This window comes from Camelina sativa, chromosome 12, assembly GCF_030686135.1.
Source record: "Camelina sativa cultivar CO46 ecotype springtype chromosome 12, ASM3068613v1".
Taxonomy (NCBI): domain Eukaryota; kingdom Viridiplantae; phylum Streptophyta; class Magnoliopsida; order Brassicales; family Brassicaceae; genus Camelina; species Camelina sativa.
The window spans coordinates 11,973,580-11,998,342 of NC_141891.1; the positions used below are offsets into that span (position 1 = coordinate 11,973,580).

The 24,763-nt window shown below is 33.7% G+C and overlaps 2 protein-coding genes and 3 pseudogenes across 3 annotated transcripts; 1 reads left to right on the top strand and 4 right to left on the bottom strand.

Annotated features, from left to right (window-relative positions):
- Positions 1-1,968: 1,968 nt before the first annotated feature.
- LOC104731478 (berberine bridge enzyme-like 18) lies at positions 1,969-3,866 on the bottom strand. Its single transcript, XM_010450857.3, has one exon. It carries the CDS (start codon positions 3,731-3,733, stop codon positions 2,147-2,149), a length of 1,587 nt encoding a protein of 528 aa, XP_010449159.1. The 5' UTR covers positions 3,734-3,866; the 3' UTR covers positions 1,969-2,146.
- A 1,441-nt stretch (positions 3,867-5,307) lies between these two features.
- Positions 5,308-8,553, top strand: LOC104733448 (transcription initiation factor IIE subunit alpha-like). The gene is made up of 12 exons (XM_087476862.1): positions 5,308-5,430; positions 5,542-5,594; positions 5,717-5,779; positions 5,879-6,001; positions 6,225-6,339; positions 6,581-6,685; positions 6,794-6,903; positions 7,006-7,159; positions 7,418-7,612; positions 7,704-7,940; positions 8,030-8,231; positions 8,495-8,553. The coding sequence occupies exons 1-12, from the start codon at positions 5,308-5,310 to the stop codon at positions 8,551-8,553; spliced, it is 1,539 nt and encodes a 512-aa protein (XP_087332988.1).
- A 265-nt stretch (positions 8,554-8,818) lies between these two features.
- Positions 8,819-10,612, bottom strand: LOC104731479 (berberine bridge enzyme-like 17 pseudogene; annotated as a pseudogene). Its single transcript, XR_015573859.1, has one exon. The product of XR_015573859.1 is annotated as a berberine bridge enzyme-like 17 pseudogene (transcript).
- Positions 10,613-16,306: 5,694 nt separating this feature from the next.
- Positions 16,307-18,461, bottom strand: LOC104733449 (peptidyl-prolyl cis-trans isomerase CYP59-like; annotated as a pseudogene).
- A 4,324-nt stretch (positions 18,462-22,785) lies between these two features.
- LOC104733450 (berberine bridge enzyme-like 17 pseudogene) lies at positions 22,786-24,378 on the bottom strand (annotated as a pseudogene).
- Positions 24,379-24,763: the final 385 nt, after the last annotated feature.

Below are 24,763 nucleotides of genomic sequence, written 5' to 3' on the forward strand. Positions count from 1 at the left end.
GAACCCCATCACGACTTCTCCAACTCCAATTCAGCTTCCTCGACACCGGTCCAAGGTAAGACACCTTATCCTCTCACTAATTATATATCGGATGATCTTTTCTCACCTGCTCATCAAGTGTTTTTAGCCGCTGTGGTTGCTGCTGTTGAACCGACTATGTATAAACAAGCTATTAAAGATCCACGGTGGACAAATGCTATAGGAACAGAGGTCGATGCCCTTGAAGGTCTTGATTCTTGGGATGTTGTTGATCTACCACCAGGAAAAATAGCAATCGACAATAAATGGGTTTACAAGCTGAAGTTTCATGCTGATGGTTCATTGGAACGATACAAAGCGCGTCTAGTTGCTTGTGGTAATCGTCAGGTTGAGGGTGAAGATTACAATGAGACATTTGCTCCTGTTGTGAAAATGTCCATTGTACGTGGTCTTTTGCGCATTGTTGCAGCAAAGAATTGGGTAGCTCACCAGATGGATGTGCACAATGCTTTTCTCCATGGTGATTTAGAAGAGGAAGTTTATATGAAGTTGCCGGTGGGTTTTCGTCATTCTGATTCTAATAAAGTTAGTTCGTCTCAAGAAATCAATCTATGGGCTCAAGCAAGCTTCGCGTTGTTGGTTCGCTAAGCTCACCTCTGCCTTAACTAAGTTTGGTTTTGTTCAGTCATATTCTGATTATTCGTTGTTTACATATTCACGAGGTGATGTTGAGCTTTGTGTCCTTGTCTATGTTGATGATTTGCTTATTTGTGGGAACAATCTCCGTATGCTCGAAAGTTTTAAAGCTTGTTTGGGCAGATGTTTTCATATGAAAGATTTGGGTAAGGCTAAGTATTTTCTTGGTATTGAAATTGCTCGGAGCTCAGAAGGTATGTATCTCTCTCAGAGAAAATATGCTCTCGACATCATTAGTGAAACTGGACTACTTGGATCGCAGCCAGCAGCGACGCCAATGGAACAAAATCACAAATTGGGTTTAAGTAAGAGTGCTTTTTTGTCTGATCCCGAGATTTATAGGCGTCTGGTTGGTCGTCTCATTTATCTTCTTACTACTAGACCGGAGCTTGCGTATTCCATTCACATTCTTTCTCAGTTCATGAAGTTTCCGCGTGTTGATCACTGGGATGCGGCTTTGCGTGTTGTTCATTATTTGAAAGGTGCTCCAGGTCGTGGCATATTATTGAGTTCCAACCCTGACCTCACTCTTACGGCATATTGTGACGCCGATTTTTCTACATGTCCTCTTACACGTCGTTCCTTGAGTGGATATGTTATGTTTTTAGGTGGTTCGCCTATCTCATGGAAGACGAAGAAGCAGAAAACTGTCTCACAATCTTCCGCTGAATCTGAATATCGTGCAATGCGTAATGCTTTGAATGAAATATTGTGGCTTAAACAACTACTTGGTGATTTAGGGTGTCCTCAGAAGCATTCTATACATCTGTTTTGTGACAGTCAGGCTGCCATTCATATTTCTAATAATCCCGTTTTTCATGAAAGAACGAAACATATTGAACGGGATTGTCATGTTGTCCGTGATGCTGTTCAAGATGGTGTTTTGACAATGGTTCATATTGGTACGGATGAGCAGCTTGCTAATATACTTACTAAGGCTTTGGGAGGTGTTCCGTTTATACGGTTACTGTCCAAGTTGGGCATTTGTGATTTACATGCTCCAACTTGAGAGAGAGTATTGGAATGTATTGTAGAGTATATTGTATATTTTCTTATTCTAGATATCAATCTACTTTGAATAGGAAATAGAATAACTTAATCCCCAAGCATTGCTTGGTACACAAGTTAGTTTCTCTTGTATAAATATAGGATTGTAATTGTATTTGATTCAATAAGAAAGACAGAAAAGTTTATTCTAAACCTAGCCGCTTCTAGTTTTACAGATATCTTGTTCCACACGTTAATGTGTTTGCCTGTTTGGATGGATAAAAACGAGCTATATACATTATCATGTTTTAATTCCCTTATTTTATAATATCTTTATTTGAACCTAAACTTGACAAGATCACATTTCACATAAACCTAACTAAAACTTACACTTCACAGTCTTCACTCTACACTAGCTAGGCTCTAGCTCTCTGCTTTTTAGCACAAGATATCAATATCTTTACTCTTTATAACACTGACTCTTTCAAATAACTTCAACAAACCTAAAAGGAGGAATACTCTGTTCATCACAGAAGAAATCACAAGGATCAACACTTGTCTTAACTCTCACCAGCCTCTCAAAATTGTTCTTAAAATACTTCACTCCCCAACTCTTCCCTTCCTCATACTTACTCCTCTTACCTCCAACGTACATCCCCAAATCAAGATCCCTCAGATTTATATAAGCTCCTCTGGGAGACCTCGCCACAAACTCACTCATATCATCGTATACTCTCTCCACCCATCTCATATACTTCTCTTTCTCGTCTCCTCTCCAATGATTCAAGTACTGAATCTCATAGATATTACCCTTTCGATGCGGAAACGGTGTTTCGTAATCAGCAATCTCACTCATCCTACCACCAAATGGAGTGAAGATTAGCTGAGCTAGCTCTGCTTCCGGTTCTTGCAACCATCTCCACAGCTTCGAAACCGCGGTTTCAGGCATTGGTTCTTGAATAAAATCAGATTTAGCCTTGAAAGCTAGTGACCCTCGTGTCCGTTTACTAAGAACATCAATAGGTTCTTCACCTAACTCAGCAAACCAAACCACAGACTCAATCCAACTCATCTCTTTACAATCATCTTCCTCCAAACCTAACTCAGGAAACTCCCGGTTTACCAATCGCAACAGACTCTTAACCGGACCAAGATACAGACCCGGGAACGAAGCTCGAACAATGTTCTTGTATCTCTGCAACATAACTCGTATGAATAAATCATCAGAGACTTTATCAGACACGTATTGCCAACGATGAATGATCTTTAAAGCACTCTGTTCTGAGAATTTCGTGACGTTGAAGACAGTTACTGTTGATGGTACATCGATTAAACCTATCTTCCATGAAAGCACAACGCAGAAGCTTGATCCACCACCTCCACGAATCGCCCAGAAGAAGTCTTCACCCATCTCTCGTCTTTCAAGAACCCTCCCTCGTGCATCGACCACACGTGCGTCGATCACGTGATCGGCTGCTAAACCGTGTTTTCTCAGTAAAGTACCGTACCCTCCGCCGCTGAAGTGTCCTCCGACACCGACGGTGGGGCAAACACCGGCGGGGAACGCTAAAGTTTGGTTCTTTTTACCGATTTCGTAGTATAGTTCACCGATGGTGGCTCCGGTTTGGACCCAAACCGACCGGTTATCGACGTCGATTGTGATAGACCGGAGGTTTCTTAAATCGAGGATTACGAATGGTTTGTGCGTAAGGTAAGAGAGGCCTTCGTAATCGTGTCCTCCGCTTCGGGTTCTGATGTGGATACCGAACCGGCGTGCGCATTTAACCGCTGATTGAACATCGGAAGGTTGAACCGGTGTTAAGATTAAAACCGGTTTAGGTGTATGAGGAGCAGAGAATCTTGGGTTCTGTATTGATGAAGCTAAGACTGAGTAGAAAGAAGTGTCGTTTGGTCTGTGTATGACTTTGGAGACGATGTTGGAGTCGTTTAACCGGAGAGAGAGACATTGGAGAAAACCGGATTGATTAGACCGGTTAGCTGAAACATGATGAGATATTGATAGAAGTATGAAGATCATCAGTATAGAAGTAAAGAATCTTTGGAGTTTCATTTTATTTTCTGTAACAATGGGGTTTGGTTTCTAGTTAGAAGTGTGTTTTTAGTTTAGACAGAAGCTAGCAGACAAAATATTTACTAATTTTAAATAAGTTTTTGGTGGAGAAATTGAAAGGTGAAAACATTTGTTGTTGATTTGGTACAGTAGGCTATAGCATGATATATGAAAAGTTGTGGATAGATAGGATCACACGTCTTGATCCAAATAATACTAGTAGATGGATGTGATGATTGAATGGCATTTGTCATGCTGATGCACCAGTCGTAAAAGAGCTGAATCATTGAGACTATTTTGGATTGATGCGAGGAAAAAAAAGTGAAGTAAATAATGGTCATGTTCCTATCTAATAGATAAAAAGGAGTTAATTATTCAATCAATTTAATATATTGCATTTAATTCATATTGTAAAGGTTGAGATAGGAACCATAGACTTGCTTACATGCAAAATAAGATAATTGTATAACTATGATTTTGTTAAATTTATGCTGGAGTTAAAAATAAAATAATGATGAAAATCCTATAATGATATATAGATACATGTATACAGTCACAACATCAAAGATTTTGTTACAATTTATCTTTTCAATTTTAATTTTTAAATATCTCGAAATTCAATAATTTAATGGAGTGTATTCAACTTGACATTTTAAGTGATTTGTGTAAAAGTTACAAATTTTATATTATTCAATTATGAATTTTAAAAAGTCTTATAAAATCTACTGTTATTGAACTGATGATTTAAAATCTACTTTAAAATCCACTGTTATTCAAAACAGTTTGTGAATTTGGATTTTAATAAGTTTTAGGGATTCTGGAGGATTTGAGAAGATTTGTTTAGTTAAAAATACAGAAATCCAAATCTCATTGTTTTAGGTGGGATTGGAAAGAATTTTCCTATAAATCATATCAACTTCCATAAAATCTACAAAAATTCTAAATTTCTTACATCCTATCAAATCCTCCAAAATCATTGTTTCAATAATTTTTTTTAATATGAATATTTACTTACCAAATTTTTATTTTTTAATATGGAAACACATATTTTGTCAAAAATTATGGATATATTTATTTTAATATTTCCATATTTATTTATATTGTCTTGGGGGAAAAGCTATAAATACACAAAGACGAAAGAGTCTTTACGCCGTTTTCTGTTTCACTGTGTTCGTCCCCCTCTCTCTCTCTCGGTCTCAGGTAAAGCAGCTTCGTCGAGATCCGATAGTGTTCTCAAACTAGAGAGAGATTTGATGAACTCTAGAATAAATATATCTCACAGAATCTTGACCTAGCTAGATTTGTTGGGCTGTTCTACTTGTTGCTTCGAGTTGAGTTCGTCGCTCTGAACGTAGAAACCCTAATTCCGTGGTCCATTAGTGCTCATAACCACGAAATCGATCCCAGTCTGTCCATTACCCTTATTAGCGATTTTCAACGTCTCTCTTACGTTCACCAAGAACTTCGAACTATCTTATTGAAAAAATCTTAGGTCAAATTTCAAAGAAAACAATCAATTGACAAAAACGAAAGTACGAGATTACTCTCTCTTCTTCTTGGTTTATATATATAAGATGTTTGCTCTACTAACATCAAAACTTGGAGTATGTCACTCGTTTGGTCCTATATCGAGGGAGTGGTATATTGACTTGTTAAAAACGTATCCTGTGATGAACAGTTTCCAAGAACTAACTCGGGTGGCTGCTCTGTTTTGAATTTCAAGTGATTCTCTTACTTTACCCAGTAGATTGCTCTGTTTTGACGGTTACGTGTATTCTCTTTGCGAATAAAGTAATCTTCTGTATCAGCTTGGAGGGTCAATAACTGTCACAAGACTAGCAATTGCAAGAAACTTCCCATCGTAGGTGTTTCATACATATATATATATATATATATATATATGCATGCTAGCTAGGCCCTGACTCAACTAGTATCAAACACAAACCTAATTTAATATTGGTTCCTCGTTTGGTAAATGTAAAGTCTCTGGTTTGTTAACTCCATCGCAAAATCAAGCCCCGTGGTTGTGCGCGAGCCATTTGTCAGGTAAGTCTTGTTTCGCCATATAAAAAATTATGGATACTTTAGTTTATATAACCTCTGTTCAATCAAACAGTTCCTATGTTGATTTGCATCAAATTTCAGGCTGGTGAAGCTTGTAGCAAGTGCTTTCTATGATAACTATACTCCGGAAAGTGATAAACAGCAGAAATCTGCAAAGAGTGACAACAAAGGGATTGCTGTTATTGTGCTGAATGCGCTTACGAGGTTTGTTGTGCATCTCTTCAGTTTCTATCCCTAAACGTCTACTTCTCACATATAACTATTTTGGGTGTCCACTGCGTTATTATAGAGTTTTTTGAGTAAAATATTGTGATATGGATGGACTGGTTAACTTTTGGTATTGCTTATATTGGTTAATGGTTATTTAAGTCTGCTATGTTTTCACTAAATTTCATTTCTGGTATGTTTCTTGTTCCGTGTATGCTAGGTGGCAATGGGTTAAAGAAGAAGACCTCTTGCCAGGTGGTCCCAAGCAACTTCTTCGGAAAGTATTAAGATACTTTGAAGAACAAAAATTTATCATGCGTGTTGACAGGAAAGAGGTCAGTGCAGAAACCATTTTCTTTCAGATTGACATATTGCACTCTTTTCACAATATTGTTCTTGCTAAGCCTATGACTCAACGACTCTGTTAGTCTTATGATAAACAGCATATTGTCATAAAATATCTAGAGTAATACAATGATTGAAGAATATGAGTATGAGAGAATGTTTGGTTGATTCTCAAAAACACTTCTTTCCTTACTATGCTGTTTTGTTGATTCTCAATCTTTTCAATAATAGAGTGCAAGGGGTGCAAAGAAGAATAGTGTTTCAGTGGCTAATGGCCAACCAGGGGCAAAAGTTAAGGTCCACATACACTCGTATTACTGTCTCGATTATTCACAGGTATATATATGCTTCATGTCCCTAATAGATATACTTTTTTTTAATGTTTATTCAGTTTTCTTTTCTATATATATCACATTGCCCTATATTACTTCTTGTCTCTTACAGATATATGATGTTGTTCGTTATAAACTGCACCGTATGAAGAAAGAATTGAAAGATGAACTAGAAGATAAGGATACTATTCAGGAGTATGGTTGTCTTAACTGCAAAAGGAAGTAAAGCCCACTACTCTAGCTTTCTGTTATACAATCTTTACGTACATTCATGATGTCTTGTGATCTGTTCACTAAACCTGGATTCTCATTTCTGATTTCTAGATACAATGCACTGGATGCCCTGAGATTGATTTCTATGGCAGACGATTCTTTTCATTGTGAAAAATGCAATGGTGAACTTGTTATGGAAGAAACAGTAGATGGGGATGACAATGCAAGGAGACGGCAACGGGAAGATCTGCTTCAGAAGATGGAGGTACGTGTATACTGTTTGAGTGTTTCAGTTCCGTAACTCAATATTGTAGTAAATTTGATAAAACTGAAACTGCTTTGCCTTGACCGAAGCTGTGCATCTTTCCATATTCATCATGACATCAGAATAATTTATTATTGGTTTAAGAATAGAGAGCTCTGCACTTTAGTTATATATGCTGAGATATTAGCTCACTCTCGAGTACATCATCTTTATTTATGTAGTTTGTGCGCTGACACAATAAGAAATATAAAATTGCAGGTTCAGTTAAAACCTCTGATGGATCATATAAACAGAATAAAAGACATACCGGTTCCTAGCTTCGAATCTTTTCCGGCATGGGAAGCTCGTGCAGCTAAGGCTGCTCGTGAAAATGGTTATCTTAACCCTGATGATCCTTCAAGGTCACAGGGTGGGTATGGTTCAACACTGATGCCATTTCTCAGGGAAACAGAGGTACTCTTTAGTGTATGCCAAAGTTTTCCCTGCATATTTCCTGTTTTTATTGTGAATCGGTTAGTTGATTTCTTAAATATTACATGGTTAGGTTGAGGTTAACCTTGGTGAAAAAAGAGAAGATGTCAACTCTGAAGGTGGTGGAGATCCTAGTGTGAAACTCTTTCCATCATGGCTGATCAAGGAAGGAATGAATCTGACTGAGGAACAAAGAGGGTATCAGATGAGACAGGAAACTAAGGTTGATGATGGTGGCTCAGGAGGAGCATCAGAAATTTCAGATGACAAGAAACCAGCCATGGGAAGTGGCGATGATAAGTATCTGATGGTATGCCTTTTGGGGAAAATTATTTGCGTCTATGTATTTACATTTCTCAGTGTAGCATGTTTTGATTTGTTATTTACATTTTGCTTCAGGATGAGTATATCAAAGCTTGCTACGCTGCTATACTGGAGCAGAAAGAGATTGCTGAAAAGCTGAATAAGCAAGAATCCTCAGGCAAACTAAGCCCTGACATTCAATTGGCTACTAGTACATCCTTGGATCGTCAGGTTGGTATGAAGTGTAAACGTGAAGATCAAGAAGATGTTGAATGGGAAGAAGAAGCTCCTGTTGCAGGTCAGTATGAATTTACTATTCTGACTTCAATTTCCTATTGGTTTACTAGCTAGATGATCATATGAAACAAAGTATCATATACTGTTAGTTAGAAGCGACCTTCTTTAGTATTTTCAAGTACTTATAAAACCGAAATAGAGCGTTTGCATTGCTCCAAACTGACCTGCAACAAGAAGATACTCATAGTATTAGTTAACTATACTAGTTTAGGTCTCATGAGTACATGTGATGATGCTCAGCTTGGTAACTTTCTTAATATGCAGCAAATGGAAACTACAAGGAAGAAGAAGACGAGGAGGACGTCGATTGGGAAGAAGGCTGAAAGTAAATGGATCAACCAATTATCATAGACTTTTTTTCCTTGAATATCATCAATTTTGTCAAAGGTTGTACATTTTATACTTAATGTTGAAGCAGCAAAAGGTTGTATGGACCTTTTACCCCACGGCACCGAGATAGTTCTAACACAGTCCCGAATTCTCTTTATTGATCATTGAATCATATCACAAAACAGAGACAATCGTACTATAAGGATAAATATGCTATGCAAGTTAAAGTTACATATGAGCTATATAATGCATCCATGCTGACATAACTTTTTCATTTTTATATTTATTGGTTAAATGATCATATGATAAATTAAACAGAAGAGTTACATTGCACGAACAGGAGGAATACTCTGCTCGTATCTAAAGAAATTCTGAGGATCATACTTAGCTTTAACTTCCATCAATCTCTTTAGATTCCCTAAGAAATACTTCGATCCGTAGATCTTAGCTTCTTCAACGTCGGTCTTATCACTAGGATTGTTTCCGACATCCATGTCTCTGTAATTCAAGAACGCCTCTCTCGGGTTGCTTGACACGTACGGCTCCATCGCATCGTATATCTCATTCATCAAACCTAGATTAGCCTCTGTGGCGTTTGCGTAGGGCCATAACGCAAAGTACTGAATCTTGAACAAGTTCCCTTTCCGGTGAGGAAACGGGGTGGCATTTTCCGGAATCGTGTCCATCACTCCACCGTAAGGGTTCCATTGCATGAACATGTTGTTGAACTTCAACATTATTTTCCAAACCTTCTCCATTCCTTCTTTTGGGATCGGTTTCTTGACGTAATCCGACTTACTCTTGAAGAGTGCTCCTGCCGGATTCGTTGGTCTATCCAAAAGAACGCTTATCGGTGTTCCCACAGGATAGTTCTGCCAAAACAACGTCGTATTAATCCAGCTCATTTCGTAGCAGTCTTCACGTTTTAGCCCCAATTCAGGGAAACTCTTGTTCATAATCGCCATGAGCCTCCTGGCTGGTCCTAAAAACTGAGCGTAGAACACAACCGCTATGGTTTTCTTGCTAGGTATCGCGACATTTGCGAGTTCAGGCATTGCTCTTAGGAAAAGCTCATGAGGCAATTTGCTGGAGACAAGCTGCCACTTGTAAAGAACATCAGTGGCTCCTTGCTCCAATGTTTTGTTAACCTTAAAAACTGTCAAGGTCTTTGGAACATCGACGAGCTTGATCTTCCAAGAGAGGATAACACCGAAGCTGGCTCCACCACCGCCTCGAATTGCCCACAATAGATCCTTTCCCAAGGTAGGTCCAGTCAAGATACTCCCATTGACATCAACCACTCGAGCATCAACGACATGATCGACTGAGATTCCGTATTTTCTGATCAGATTACCGTATCCTCCGCCGCTGATGTGTCCTCCCGCTCCTAATGTAGGGCAAACGCCAGCCGCAAACGCCAGCGTTTTGCTAGCTTCTGCGATTTTGGTGTAGAGCTCTCCCAATGTGGCACCAGCTTCAACCCAAGCTTGCTTTCTTGACACGTCAATGGAGATAGACCGGAGATCGTGCATGTCGAGGATAACAAACGGTACGGATGAGATGTAAGACAGTCCCTCGTAGTCGTGACCGCCACTTCGGATACGGATCTGGATTCCGTTGAACTTTGCACAGACCACGGTAGCCTGAACATGAGATTCATGGTTTGCAGCAACAATGGCGACTAGTTTTGTGTCGTTAGGGTTGGAGTACCGTTTGTTTTTCGCGTAGGAGACGTAAGATGACACGAAGGTGGAGTTATCATGAGTGTAGACTGCTTCGGTGATCGGATTCTCCGGATTGGTTCGATAACGAAGGCATCGAAGGAAGTTTTCTTCATTTGGTTTCGTAACATGTGCACCTGAGGCCGAAACAAGAAGAACAAGTAACAAAAGAGATACTATTTCTCTCATTTTCTTTGTTTGTTTGAAGATCTCAAAAACTAGAATTACTAACTAATCACCCTTCCTTTTATGTATTTATTGTGATTTTTGACTTATAGGAATACTGGAAAGAAAATAAAATTTAAAGTTGAAGATTTTGGTCATAGAAAACTTCTTTGAATAAGAAGAAACCTATGAAATTATGGAAACTAAAGTAATGAGGGTAAGTTGAATATGTAAATAGATGTTCTTTTTAATGCAATCGGAAACGTAACGTAATGAAACTTCATTCATTTATTCAAGAGAATCGAATTGATTATGATCAAAAAAATTTGGTTACAAATAATACGTAAAACTGTAACTCTATTTTCTAGAATACAGTGACTTATTGCTTGTCCTCTCCTTATTTTTTGCGTTAGTACGTATTATAAATCCCGTTGAAATCGTCTTCGAATGCGTTGCATTAGTATTGTTGAATAATGCGGTTGCGTTTGTATTAGTGTAAAATCCTCTAACGATTAAGATGTCTGAGTAAGTTTGCGATAAAATTTATTTTATTCGGTAGAAACGTTGACTTCTTTACTCAAATTAACATTAATGTTAATTTTGTTATTTTTATTCGATGTTAATTTTGTTATTTTTATTCGGTAGAAAGTTTTGTTATTTTTTGACATCAATGTTTATGTGGTTTAATTGCTGCATCTTTGGAAGAATTTTAATTCTCCGCAGATTATAACCTCTATACAAATATATTATGATTAACAACCTATTAAATAAACGTTGAACAGAAAAAAAACCTTCTGAAATTAAATGTTGAACAGAAAAAAAAAACTTATTCAATATGTAGTAGTTACTTGAATATTTTATGTGATTATTTTTTTTTGGTCGGAGGCCGGAGCTACTGATTACTTTTTTTAAGTGTATACATAAATATATTCTTTATTAAACAATTGCAAATTTGAAATGTTTTCATGATATTTTTCCTATTCAATAAAAAGCCTTTCCTGATAAATAATTATTACCAAATAAATATTGTATCTATCCTGGTCTCACTAGTCACTACAGAGTATTACTACTATACACGTAGATTTTGTTTCTTCTCGCAAGAAAGAGAAAAAACATTTAAACAAAATAAATAGACCAAAGTGAGAAAAAAAATACGTGAAAGGGATACGTATTACAATCTTACGTACAAGCAAAACCATTCTAGATCATGTTTACCAACTAATTTTACCGCATAAACACGTAACTTTTTTGGTTTACAATATGGGTACAAAAAGATCTTGGGCCCGTATTAGTTAGAAATTTCGTTAGTTTAGTTGGTTTCATCTGTCGGTTAACACACTACATAAGTGAATTCATCTACATATTTTGCTAATTCTTTCACAAATTTAACTCAGATAGTCCAAAGTCAGTCATTGAATAACCAAAACAGACAATCCTACTATGTATTAAAAGGATAGGTATGTTATGCAAAATTGTAAATTACATGAGCACGGTCTAGTAGTAGTAGTGGTAGTGGTAGCAAAGGAAGTGGGGGAGGTTGTAATGAGCGAGCTATCTTAGATTCACTACAAAAAAGTGTGGTATTACATCATTTATTTTCTATTTTTACATCAGTTTTAAATGATGCAAAAATAAGCTGCATCATTTTAATAAATGATTTACACTTTGTTGATGTAAATAATTTGCATCGATTGAAATGAATATTTGTTTTAATTAGTGAAATTGATGTTCATTTACAAAAAATGTTGTAAGTCTTACATCAGTTTATTAAATTGATATAAAATATTTGTATCAGCTATTAACACTAATTTAAAATATTTGTATCATTTTAGAAAATGTTGTTAAAATTAATAAAATAATAAATAATATGAAAGTATTTTTCTGTAATGTAATATTTAATTATTTATGTTTTTCAATCATTTAAAAAAAATATTCAACTGATAAAAATTATTTATACTTTGGTTGAAAAAAAAAATTAGTTATATTATATTTATGATGGGCCCTACAGTTTTTTGTTATCACCACAAAAAATGGATCAATGTGGAGAACTTTGTTATGCCCCAGTCGATGTGGGATACAAACTATTTTGGATTTTTTTTTTTTTTTCATTTTAGATTTTAAGTTTGAATCGATTAAAGAATATAACTTAATTATTTTTTAAAAAAAATTTTCTTTGTTTTAAGTTTTTGAACTAGAAGTCTTATTTTTGAAAAACAAAAGGAAATAAATATTTAAAAGTTTTATATTTTGATTTAAAAAATAAAATAAAAAATTTGCTTAACACTTTTCATGCTAAAGAATAAAAAAAATAGAGAATAGTGAAATCAAATTATATATATAGATATAGTTCAATCGACATAACTTAAAATAAAAAAATAACATATGTTTATCCAATTACTTTTTTCTTGAAATATATGCTAACATCATTTATAAAATGATGTAAAACTTGTATTATTTTCTAATTAGTGCTGTGAATATAAATTAATAAATACATCAATTATTAAGTGAAGCAAATTTATATATTTGTATCAATATTTTTAAAGTGATGTAAGTGATTTAGATTTGCATTGGTTATAATGAAATGATGCTATACAAATCAATAATTGTATCGCTTATTGTAATTGATGTTAATATCTAATTTCTATATCAGTTATTAAAAATAATTTTAAAAAATATCATTTAGTTTTGTGATACAATACGTTTGTTTTTTTTTGTCGTGATTGATCCATCCTAAAAACATTTATCACATTCACGTGGGAAGTCTAGATCTGAGATTTTGTGCAGACAGTTTATATGGTATCTTGATAACATGCATTAGTTGAATAGTATTCCATATTCGGATTTGAGAATTTGTTAAAAATGCCTCTTTTGATATATCCCTTTTCAAAAATACTCTCTTTTCTGGCCATTTTTATTTATGCCCTCTTTTAATTTTTAATGACCATTTTACCCTTAGATGAAAATTATTTTATTCAATAAAAAGAAAAACAAAATTTTCCCGCCAAAAAATTTCCGACATATTTTCCCGCCAAAAATTTTTCAAAAAAATTTTCCCGCCAAAATTTTTTTTGTCAAAAAACTTTTGATAAAAAATTTCGAAAAAAAAAATTTTCCCGCCAAAAATTTTCCCGCCAAAAAAAATTTACAAGGTTTTTAAAAGGTTTTATAAGGTTTCTACCTTATAAAAGCCTTATAAACACCTTGTAAAGGCTTTTACAAGATTTTTTAAAGAGTTTTAAAAAGTTTTTTAAACAACTTGTAAACGCTTTTACAAGATTTTTAAAAGGTTTTTAAAAGGTTTTAAAAGGTTTTAAAAGGTTTTTAAAAGGTTTTCAAATGGTTTTTAAAAGGATTTTTAAAAGGTTTTTAAACACCTTCTAAACCCTTTTACAATGTTTTTAAAAACCTTGTAAAAGTTTTTATAAAATTTTTAAAAGGTTTTTAAACACCTTTTAAATGCTTTTAAAAAGTTTTTAAAAGCGTTTACAAGGTGTTTAAAAACCTTTTAAAGCATTTACAAGCTTTTTAAAAGCATTTACAAGGTTTTTAAAAGCGTTTACAATGTGTTTAAAAACCTTTTAAAAACCTTGTAAACGCTTTTAAAAGTTTTTTAAAAACATTTACAAGGTTTTTAAAAGGTATAAATTTCAATATTTTTGGCGGGAAAATTTTTTGATTTTGGTGGGAAATTTTTTTTTTTTGGTGGGAAAAAATAATTTTTCCGGGAAAAATTTTCGATTTTGGCGGGAAATTTTTTTGGCGGGAAAATATTTTCGATTTTGATGACTGTACATTCTTGCAGTACATTCAACACTGCCATTGAAGTAATTCCCATCAAGCATCAGACTTTGAAGCAACACCAATCTTGATAAATCAGGAGGGATAGAACCAAACAGATAATTCGAACTCAAATCCAAGTACTCTAGAGAATTCAACCGATGGATCTTCCCTGGTAACTCACCAAAGATACCTAGAGACACTAAGCTAAGAACCCTTAAGCTTGTAAGCCTTATCAACGTGGTAACAAAAGAATCAATTAAGAAAGCTTGAGAGAGAGTGTGATTTGGAAGTGAAGACCCATCAAACATACCAAATGTGATTTTTTCTTTCCTTTCTATATTCTAAAATCACCAAAAATTTAATAATCAAATCTCACCGAATTCTAAAACCCAAATCTCAAAATTCTGTCAAAATATCAAAATCTCCTAAAATTACACTCAAATCTCTCAAAATCCTGAAATATTAAAATCTCAGTAAATCCCCTAAAATATCAAATTCAATACACCCCCTAAGTTAAATCAATTTGATTTTATGTCAAATATTCTAATATTAGTAGTGTTGGTAAATAATTAAATAATGATTTAACCTGTGTTAACACCAATTTAATAATATTTAATTAATACCAACATGTCCTCTTTATAACTCATCTACTATATAACCACATTATATAGTATTTTAGACTTTTTAATTTTACATATTCATTATAATTAAAAAAATTATTAAGTTTATATATGTTAATTATAATTTTTAAATAAAAGTCAATCGAAGTTTTTTTTAACGTTAAGAATCAAAACTCAAAAGTTTTGGAAAACAAAATAGAATCAAATTGTTGTTTTCTTTGTTTGCGAAGGATTCAGAATTTCAGATATAGAAAATATCTTCAACACACAACATAATGTGTGATTAAATATATGATAGTTTCTATTTCTATATTGACTGCTGTTATTTTTTTAGTTGGAATAAAATGAAAGATATTTAGAAAACAAAATGAGAATTTGTTAAAAATACCCCTTTTGATATACCCCTTTTCAAAAATACCTTCTTTTCTAGTAATTTTTATTTTTGCCCTGTTTTAATTTTTAATGACCATTTTACCCTTAAATGAAAAATATTTTATTCAATAAAAAAAACAAAATTTTTCTGCCAAAAAATTTTCGAAAAAATTTTCCCGCCAAAAATATTTTTTTGTCCAAAAATTTTGATAAAAATTTTCGACAAAAAATTTCCCGCCAAAAATTTTCCCGCCAAAAAAAATTTACAAGGTTTTTAAAAGGTTTTATAAGGTAGAAGAAACCTTATAAAAACCTTATAAACACCTTTTAAACGCTTTTAAAAGGTTTTTAAACACCTTGTAAACGCTTTTAAAAGGTTCTTAAACACCTTGTAAACGCTTTTAAAAGGTTTTTAAACACCTTGTAAACACTTTTACAAGGTGTTTAAAAGGATTTACAATATTTTTATAAGGTATAAATTTCAATTTTTTTGACGGGAAAATTTTTCGATTTTGGCGGAAATTTTTTTTTTTGGCGGGAAAATTTTTTTTTTTTGACGAGAAAATTTTTGATTTTGGCGGAAAAAAAAAATTTTTGGCGGGAAAAATTTTTATTTTTGGCAGGAAAATTTTTTTTGATTTTGGTGACTATACATTCTTGTTGTCATTTAAAGAAAGGGTAATTTGGTCATTTTGTTCAAAAAGAGGGGTAGTTTTAAAAATGGTCAACATGGAAGGGTATTTTTAAAAAGGGAATTGAAAAAAAAAGGTATTTTTGAGAATGCCCCTTCGGATTTAAGCGTTGTGGCGGCTCTGCGGAGAGATGTCCATTTTGTAACATTTTAGTGCGTTTCTACCAGAACTGACCAGAGCAGTTGATAGGGTTTATGAAAAAAAAAAATAGATGAGCTATAATGCATATGCATGCTAACATAACTTTTTTATTGATTAAATGCTCACATGAATTATTAAATAAAATATATAAATGAATAAAAAAACAATTCAAAAGAGTTGGTTAAATTACACTGCTCTTCGAATATAATAAAATGGATTTGCTCTTCAGGTTTAATAATATGGATTATAGACGGATTAATTTGCCTTCAGTGAAACCGAATGAGAAGCTAGAGTCTCTTCAAGGTTGATAGAACCGGATATGGTTCTATCAAGGAACAATCAGAAATTAGATGAGAATAGAAGAAAGAGATAAGGATTAGAAGAACAGAGTTGAATTAGAATAGAAGAGAGGAAGGAGAGAGACGAGAAGAGAATTGTTGTTTTGATTGATCTTTTCTTTTTTGATAATCGTTTACAGGGTAAAGAGCAAAGCTAAAATACAAGCAAACAAGTAGCTAACTGGGCTTTTACGATAACACAATAATAAGGCCCAACCAATATGGAAGTAGCATGCTAGTAAGTTGACACCGCTTAGGACACATGCTACTTCCATATACCCTGAAATTTCAATCTCTATAATTTTGGTAAAATTAGGTAACTCAGCCTTTGATCTGGATTCCGTTGAACTTTGCACATAACAAGGTTGCCTGAACATGAGATTAATGTTTTGCAGCAACAATGGCTATTAGTTTTGTGTCGTTAGGGTTTGAGTACCTTTTGTTTTTCGGGTAGGAAGCGTAAGATGATACGAAGGTGGAGTTGTCATGACTCATGAGTGTAGATGGGATTGTAGAGGGCTTGGGCAAAGTAGAGGGCTTGGGTGATCGGATTGTCTGGACTGGTCCGGTTTCATAACATGTGCATCTGAAACCGAAGCAAAAAGAATAAGTAGCAGAACAGAAACTACTTCTTTCATTTGTTTGACGATCTCAAAAACTAGAAAAGTTAAGTAATTTGCTCTATGTATTTTTCGTGATTTTGACTTATATAGGAAAAGATTCTGGAAAGAAAGTACGTAAAACGTAAAGTTGAAATCAATTCCTATAATGCAACATTTAGATCATATATATTGTACATGCATTGTTGTTAATAGATCAACAAAACTATGTAAATTCTTCTATTTATGTCTTCTCTTTGTGAGTTTCATCTCCTTACTCAACCTATCATTGCCTTCTTCAGTGTCACGTTCATCTCCGTGTCGTTTTTAGCCTTCACCATAACCATGAAGACTTCTCCTATGTATCTTCTCACTGCCATGGCGACTATGCTCTCTCTTCTCCCTCTTGGGACTTTTAAGTAGATCACCCTCAAACACCATTCCGTAGTCTTTAGCAACATGATCTGCCGACCCTTTACCATGTTGTTGGGAGTCTTTCCGCTGGAACTGCCGCCAAATTTCAAATACACTCTGACTGAAATCTACACGTATTCTTCTATCATCGATCAAAGCACCGGCCATCTTTAAAACCGCTTGTTCGCATGCTTCCTTAGTCTCAAACTTTATAAAAGCATAGCACAAGCTATTACCCGTCTTGGAATCTCGGATGACATCAGCCGATATGACCGTTCCAAAGCGTGAAAAAATGGTGTGGAGGTCCTCACCCTCAGTTACAGGATTCAGATCACAGACAAACAACACATTGTCAGGAGGTTTTACCTCAGCCTCAGGGATATCTCCTATACATTCAAGTATAACGGCACTAGAATGTGCAGCCTTTTCGCGGATAACATCGACCAGTTCCTGTGGACAAAGTTTTTCATCCAAAGGAACCCAACCAGCTTCAAGTCTTACATGTTTGACACCTTCAAGGGGAGCATCTGCTATCATCTTACTTAGCTGTGGAGGATCTTCAAATGGATCTTCAAATATATGTATGTCTGTGATTACAATATTAATAAATGGTCTGTTTTCTGCATCGACGTAAGCTTCATTTATCTTAGTCAAAGTGTCAAGCCCATCAGCGATTTGCCCAAACACGGTGTGTTTTCCATCAAGATAGTCCAAATCGTCACGAAGTGTGATATAGAACTGGGAGGCATTGAGATTTTCACCAGCACTGGCCATTGCAACGGTGCCAGTCTTCGAGTGTTTTAATTCGGGATGGATCTCATGGCCGAAAAAACGAACATGCTCACCGTGAAGGAATTTGTATATTGAATCTCCACCAGTTCCTGTGCCGGTTGGATCGCCTGTCTGTGCAATGAAACCCTTTTGCACATTGTGAAAGACGCACCCTTTGTAGTAATTGCACTTGCAGAGCTTGAGGAAATTCTTGCAGGTCAGAGGACATGTGTCTGTGTAAAGATCAATCACTATATCCCCAAGGCTCGTCCCAATAAAAACTGACATGTTCGAGTTCGACAACCTCGAATGGAGCCGATCGAGAGAGAAGAGTCAAGAGATGGAGGAGGGTGACAATAGATCCGTAAGGAATCAGAGATTTATTATTCACCTATTCTCTGATTTTTGCTAATAGGGTTATGTTTTGGGGCATTCTCAAAAATGCCCCTTTTTCCATACCCCTTTTTAAAAATACCCCTTCATGTTGATTATTTTTAAAACTACCCCTCTTTATATACAAAATGACCAAATTACCCTTTTTTAGTGACAGTAAGAATGTACAATCATCAAAATCGAAAATATTTTCCCACCAAAAAAATTTCCCGCCAAATTTTTTTTTCCCGCCAAAATCAAAAAATTTTCCCGAAAAAATTATTTTTTCCCGCCAAAAAAAAAAATTTTCCCGCCAAAATCAAAAATTTTTCCTGTCAAATTATTGAAATTTATACCTTTTAAAAACATTGTAAACGCTTTTAAAAAACTTTTAAAAACGTTTACAAGGTTTTTAAAAAGTTTTTAAACACATTGTAAACGCTTTTAAAAACCTTGTAAATGCTTTTAAAAAGCTTGTAAATGCTTTTAAAAGGTTTTTAAACACCTTATAAACGCTTTTAAAAACTTTTTAAAAGCATTTACAAGGTGTTTAAAAACCTTTTAAAAATCTTATAAAAACTTTTACAAAGTTTTTAAAATCATTGTAAAAGCGTTTAAAAGGTGTTTAAAAACCTTTTAAAAATCTTTTTAAAAACCATTTGAAAACCTTTTAAAAACCTTTTAAAAACCTTTTAAAACCTTTTAAAAACCTTTTAAAAATCTTGTAAAAGCGTTTACAAGTTGTTTAAAAAACCTTTTAAAACTCTTTAAAAAATCTTGTAAAAGCCTTTACAAGGTGTTTATAAGGTAGAAACCTTATAAAACCTTTTAAAAACCTTGTAAATTTTTTTTGGCGGGAAAAATTTTGGCGGGAAAATTTTTTCGAAAAATTTTTGGCGGGAAAATATGTCGGAAATTTTTTGGCGGGAAAATTTTGTTTTTCTTTTTATTGAATAAAATAATTTTCACCTAAGGGTAAAATGGTCATTAAAAATTAAAAGAGGGCAAAAATAAAAATGGCCAGAAAAGAGGGTATTTTTGAAAAGGGGCATATCAAAAGGGGCATTTTTAACAAATTCTCTTATGTTTTTTGTATCATAATTCTAGAACAGATATATATACTAACGTATCCCGTTTAGCTTTTTTCCTTTTCTTTTGCCCAGAATAAAATAATATAAATTAATATTAGGAAAATAACTAAAAAAGACTCAAACTATTTTTATTTAATACCTAATAGTTTTTGGTTAAAATAAAAATACCTAGTCTATAAAATTGATGCAAAATAATCATTTATTTTTAAATCGTTGGAAGATTTTAACCCAGGATTTAACAACGGCCGTTACGAAATTGTAACTGGCATTAAATTTCAACCTAGATTTTTTCAGGTTAGAAATAAAAATAATACGTAATAATACTCTGTGTCGAATAATATGGGTTTCGTTTGTATTAGTGTAAAACCATGTCTAAGACCTTCTTCAATGGAGGGTTTACAAAGGGGTTCATAGAAGGGTTTTAGTGTTTTGTGGGAAAAAAATAAATCAGTAGAAAAGACAAAAGTTAAGGAAGCCTCTTATATAGTATACCCAAATTTGATCTAAGAGACGCTACGTGTCACCATTCTGTTGGTGAAAGAATATAATAGAAGAGAAAAAAAAAATTTACTACAGGCTATTGATCTGTTGGAAATGCTAAAGAGAGAATAGGAAATGTTCTCTGCAATAAAGGAAAGACAGTTAAAGGTAGCTTACCTTGGTGTTAATTCTTTTAAGTTTAAGCTGATTCACATTTTACTTGCATAGAATAGCACATAAACAAGTACACCTTTAACTATTTCTTTCATTGATAGGTATTCTCAACTCCAGAAGCAAGTATCGGGTTTCACACTGATTGTGGGTTCTCCTACATCCATTCACGTCTTCCTGGTTATTTAGGTAACTACGAATTTCACAATGATCGGGTTTCACACTGATTGTAGGTAATTAATCATTCTCTCCATTTATGAATTGCATTTCTATTGTAATATGTATTAATGTTTAATGTTTTTATTATGTTTTGTATATTTGAAAATTAATTAAATGCAATATTTTCTATTTTTATAAAATCTTAAATGCTTACACATTTATACCACTTCTATTCTATTTAAAATTTTTAAATTTCAAAAAACAATATTTTCAAAAATAGAGACCCAAAATTAGAATCTATCATTGGAGGAGAAAATTTTAACCAAGAGATCATGGGTACTTATATTCAAAACAATACACAATTAATTCATAAAAAAATCAAACAGTATTTAACAACCCACATATAAGAGACCACCGATAATCTTGCCCTAAAGATTAATATGTCTGAGTAAGTTTGCTAAATAATTACCAAACAAGTGTTGTATCTTATCGGTCTTGGTAATTTTGGTCATATAGGCCTTCCCTGACAAATAAATAATCACACTATATATGATTTTTCTTAAAACCATTTCCATTTATACTGATGAAATTTTAGAGATATAATGGTTTTTTAGAAAAATATTTTCTATACATGGACTCTATTTTTATGTAACAACTAGGTGGTTCGTTATGTATAGACTTGTTATTATATTACAACTAGGATTTACCCCGTGGTACACCACGAGTCCATTTTTTTATATAAATCAATAACCCCGTGCATTCTGAAGAAATTAATTAGAATATTTTATTATAAATTTGAATAGGTCATTATAATTTCAAATCAATAAATTAGTTCCTCTATTTTTAACTATAACAAAGTAACTCAAATGTAAAATAATCTATATCCAGATATACTTGTTTGGTTACAAAAATCCTAAAATAATTTTTAAAATATATATTCGTTTATAAAAATTCAAATCACATCATATAATGAAAAAAAATCTAAAATTTTATTAACTTTGAGTATGAAATAGTAATTCAAATAATTAAATATAAGATTAAATAAAAGTGAAAGGAGAATTATATTTTAATCTAACATATTGCTTTAAATTAGATAGATAGACTTTAGGAAATTTGAAATTAATATTAACAAATAAAGAAATGATTGTGTTTGGTTGTAAGGACTAAGGATTGTAGAGAATTTAGTTGGGACTTGTGTGGATACAAATAAAAAAAGATGGCACAAAAATGTACTCCAAAAATGTTAAGATAGATTTTTAAAATATATATCTGTTTATAAAAATTCAAATCACATCATATGATGAAAAAAATTTAAAATTTTATTAACTTTATGTATGAAATAGTAATTCAAATAATTAAATATAAAATTAAATAAAAGTGAAAGGAGAATTATATTTTAATCTAACATATTGCTTTAAATTAGGTAGATAGACTTTCAGAAATTTGAAATTAATATTAACAAATAAGGAAATGATTGTGTTTGGTTGTAAGGATTGTAAAGAATTTAGTTGGGACTTGTTTGGATACAAAGATAAAAAAAGATAGCACAAAAATGTACTCTAAACATGTTAAGATAGATGATATGGTTTATCAATATAACTAGATTAGGACCATGCTAGAGCACGGGTTGAAATTCATTTTATTTATATTGCATTTTTTATATAAAACATAATTTATGTGATTGTTTAAAAATATTTTTTGGATAATATGTGGTTGTCTATAACCGTACCCGTGCTTCTACACGGTTAAAATCTAGTGATTAAAATCAAGCTGTTCTCTAGCACATTGGTGACTGAAAATTTCTCATGACTTTTCAATTCCCTTTTGTAAGAACTTTCTTAAATTTCGTAACATCCTCCTTTTTCACTCCTGCTTGGATTTTGTTACCCTGTAAAAAAAAGTATAATCGAAAATCACTCATAATCCGCGGAAGAGTGATTAAGTTTTGAGATTTTGTTACCTATATATGGTTAATTGAATATTCTTTGGAGATTTGATGATATCTTTTAAGAGGATCTTAAATCAAGATTTAATTAATGGTTAAAATCCATATAACCTATAATCTATCAAATATTAAATAGTTAATTTTATAACCTATATTATATATTCTAAAAAAAAAATTGTGTACTTCTGTTTTATTATATAGGGGATAAATATATAGTTAATATAATATGAAACGTAACAATATTTACTTATTTACGTATATTTGATAAAAGATGTATGTAATGGAGCTGTTTTGTATTCAACTATTCATAGATGTAAAGTTCTCTTTTAATATTATTCTTATAAAACGGAACATGTTACTTTTATTTAGAGAAAAGTGAAAACCTTTAAAAGAGTTACATTGCACGAATAGGAGGAATACTCTGTTCGAATCTAAAGAAATTCTCAGGATCATATTTGGCTTTAACTTGCATCAATCGCTTCAAATTCCCCAAGAAATACTTGTATCCATATATCTTAGCTTCTTCAACGTTGGTCTTACCACTCGGATTGTTTCCGATATCCATGTCTCTGTAATTCAAGAACGCTTCTCTTGGGTTGCTTGACACGTACGGCTCCATCGCATCGTATATCTCTTTCATCAGACCAAGATTAGCGTCTGTGGCGTTTGCGTCGGTCCATAAGGCAAAGTACTGAATCTTGTACAAGTTCCCGCTTCGGTGAGGAAACGCGGTGGCATTCGCCGGAATCTTGTCCATGGCTCCACCGTAAGGGTTCCATTGCATAAACATGTTGTTGAACTTCAACATGATTTTCCAAATCTTCTCCATTCCTTCTTTTGGGATCGGTTTCTTGACGTAGTCCGATTTACTCTTGAAGAGTGCTCCTGGCGGATCCGTTGGTCTATCCAAAAGAACGCTTATCGGTGTTCCCACAGGATAGTACTGCCAAAACAACGTCGTATTAATCCAGCTCATTTCGTAGCAATCTTCACGTTTTAGCCCTAATTCAGGTAAATTCTTGTTAATAATCTCCGTAAGCTTCTTTGCTGGTCCTAAAAACTGAGCGTAGAACTTAACCGCTATGGTTTTCTTGCTAGGTATCGCGACATTTGCAAGTTCAGGCATTGCTCTCAAGAAAAAGCTCTTGAGGCAATTTGCTAGAGACAAGCTGCCATTTGTAGAGAACATCAGTACCTCCTTGCTCCAATGTTTTGTTAACCTTAAAAACTGTCACGGTCTCTGGAACATCGACGAGGTTGATCTTCCAGGATAGTATTACCCCGAAGCTCCCTCCACCACCGCCTCGAATCGCCCACAATAGATCATCTCCCAAGGTAGCTCCATGCAAGATATTACCGTTGACATCAACTACTCGAGCATCAACGACATTATCGACGGAGATTCCGTACTTTCTCATAAGATTACCGTATCCTCCTCCGCTGATGTGTCCTCCCGCTCCTAACGTAGAGCAAACCCCAGCCGGAAACGCTAGCGTTTTGCTAGCTATTGAGATTTTGGTGTAGAGCTCTCCGAGTGTCGCACCAGCATCAACCCAAGCTTGCTTTTTGGACACGTCAATGATGATGGACCGGAGTTCGTGCATGTCGAGAATAACAAACGGTACAGACGAGATGTAAGATAGTCCCTCGTAGTCATGACCGCCGCTTCGTATACGGATCTGGATTTTGTTGGACTTTGCGCAGACCACAGTTGCCTGAACATGAGATTCATGTTTTGCAGCAACAATGGCTATTAGTTTTGTGTCCTTAGGGTTTACGTACCTTTTGTTTTTCGTGTAGGACACGTAAGATGACACGAAGGTGGAGTTATCATGAGTGTAGACTGCTTCGGTGATCGGATTCTCTGAACGGGTCCGATTGTGAAGGCATGGAGGAAGTTTTCAGTAATATTTGGTTTCGTTACTTTTGCATTCGAAACAGAAACAAAAAGTACAAGTAACAGAACATATACTACTACTTCTTTCATTGTTTTGTTTGTTTGTAAGATCTTACAAAATGAAAAGATCAAGTTATTTGTTATATAAGTATGATATTTTGACTTATATATAGAAAAATAATTAAATTCTGAAAATCATATTTTAAAGAAATAAAAGCTTCGAGATTCATAAAAATGAAACAGAATTGTTGAAATTTAAAATCATATACATATATGATTATATAAACTTAATTTTAAATTAGGCACAACAAGGAAACAAATATCAAAAAATTTTGGTAAGAATTGAAGAAAGTGTAAACTTTCTATTATATGTATTTTTTTCAACCTAACATTAATTAAAATAAAACTCCTAGATTGGTTGCTCAAAATGGAGGAAAGGTGTTTACAAAATCGTTTCTAACAATAGCATTCTAGA

Excerpts from the sequence above, each read along its gene's own strand:
- LOC104731478 (XM_010450857.3), bottom strand. The coding sequence starts at position 3,733 with ATGAAACTCCAAAGATTCTTTACTTCTATACTGATGATCTTCATACTT.
- LOC104733448 (XM_087476862.1), top strand. The coding sequence starts at position 5,308 with ATGTTTGCTCTACTAACATCAAAACTTGGAGTATGTCACTCGTTTGGT. Across the intron at positions 7,160-7,417 it reads ATCTGCTTCAGAAGATGGAG|GTTCAGTTAAAACCTCTGAT; the intron begins GTACGTGTATAC and ends ATAAAATTGCAG. Across the intron at positions 8,232-8,494 it reads AGAAGAAGCTCCTGTTGCAG|CAAATGGAAACTACAAGGAA; the intron begins GTCAGTATGAAT and ends CTTAATATGCAG.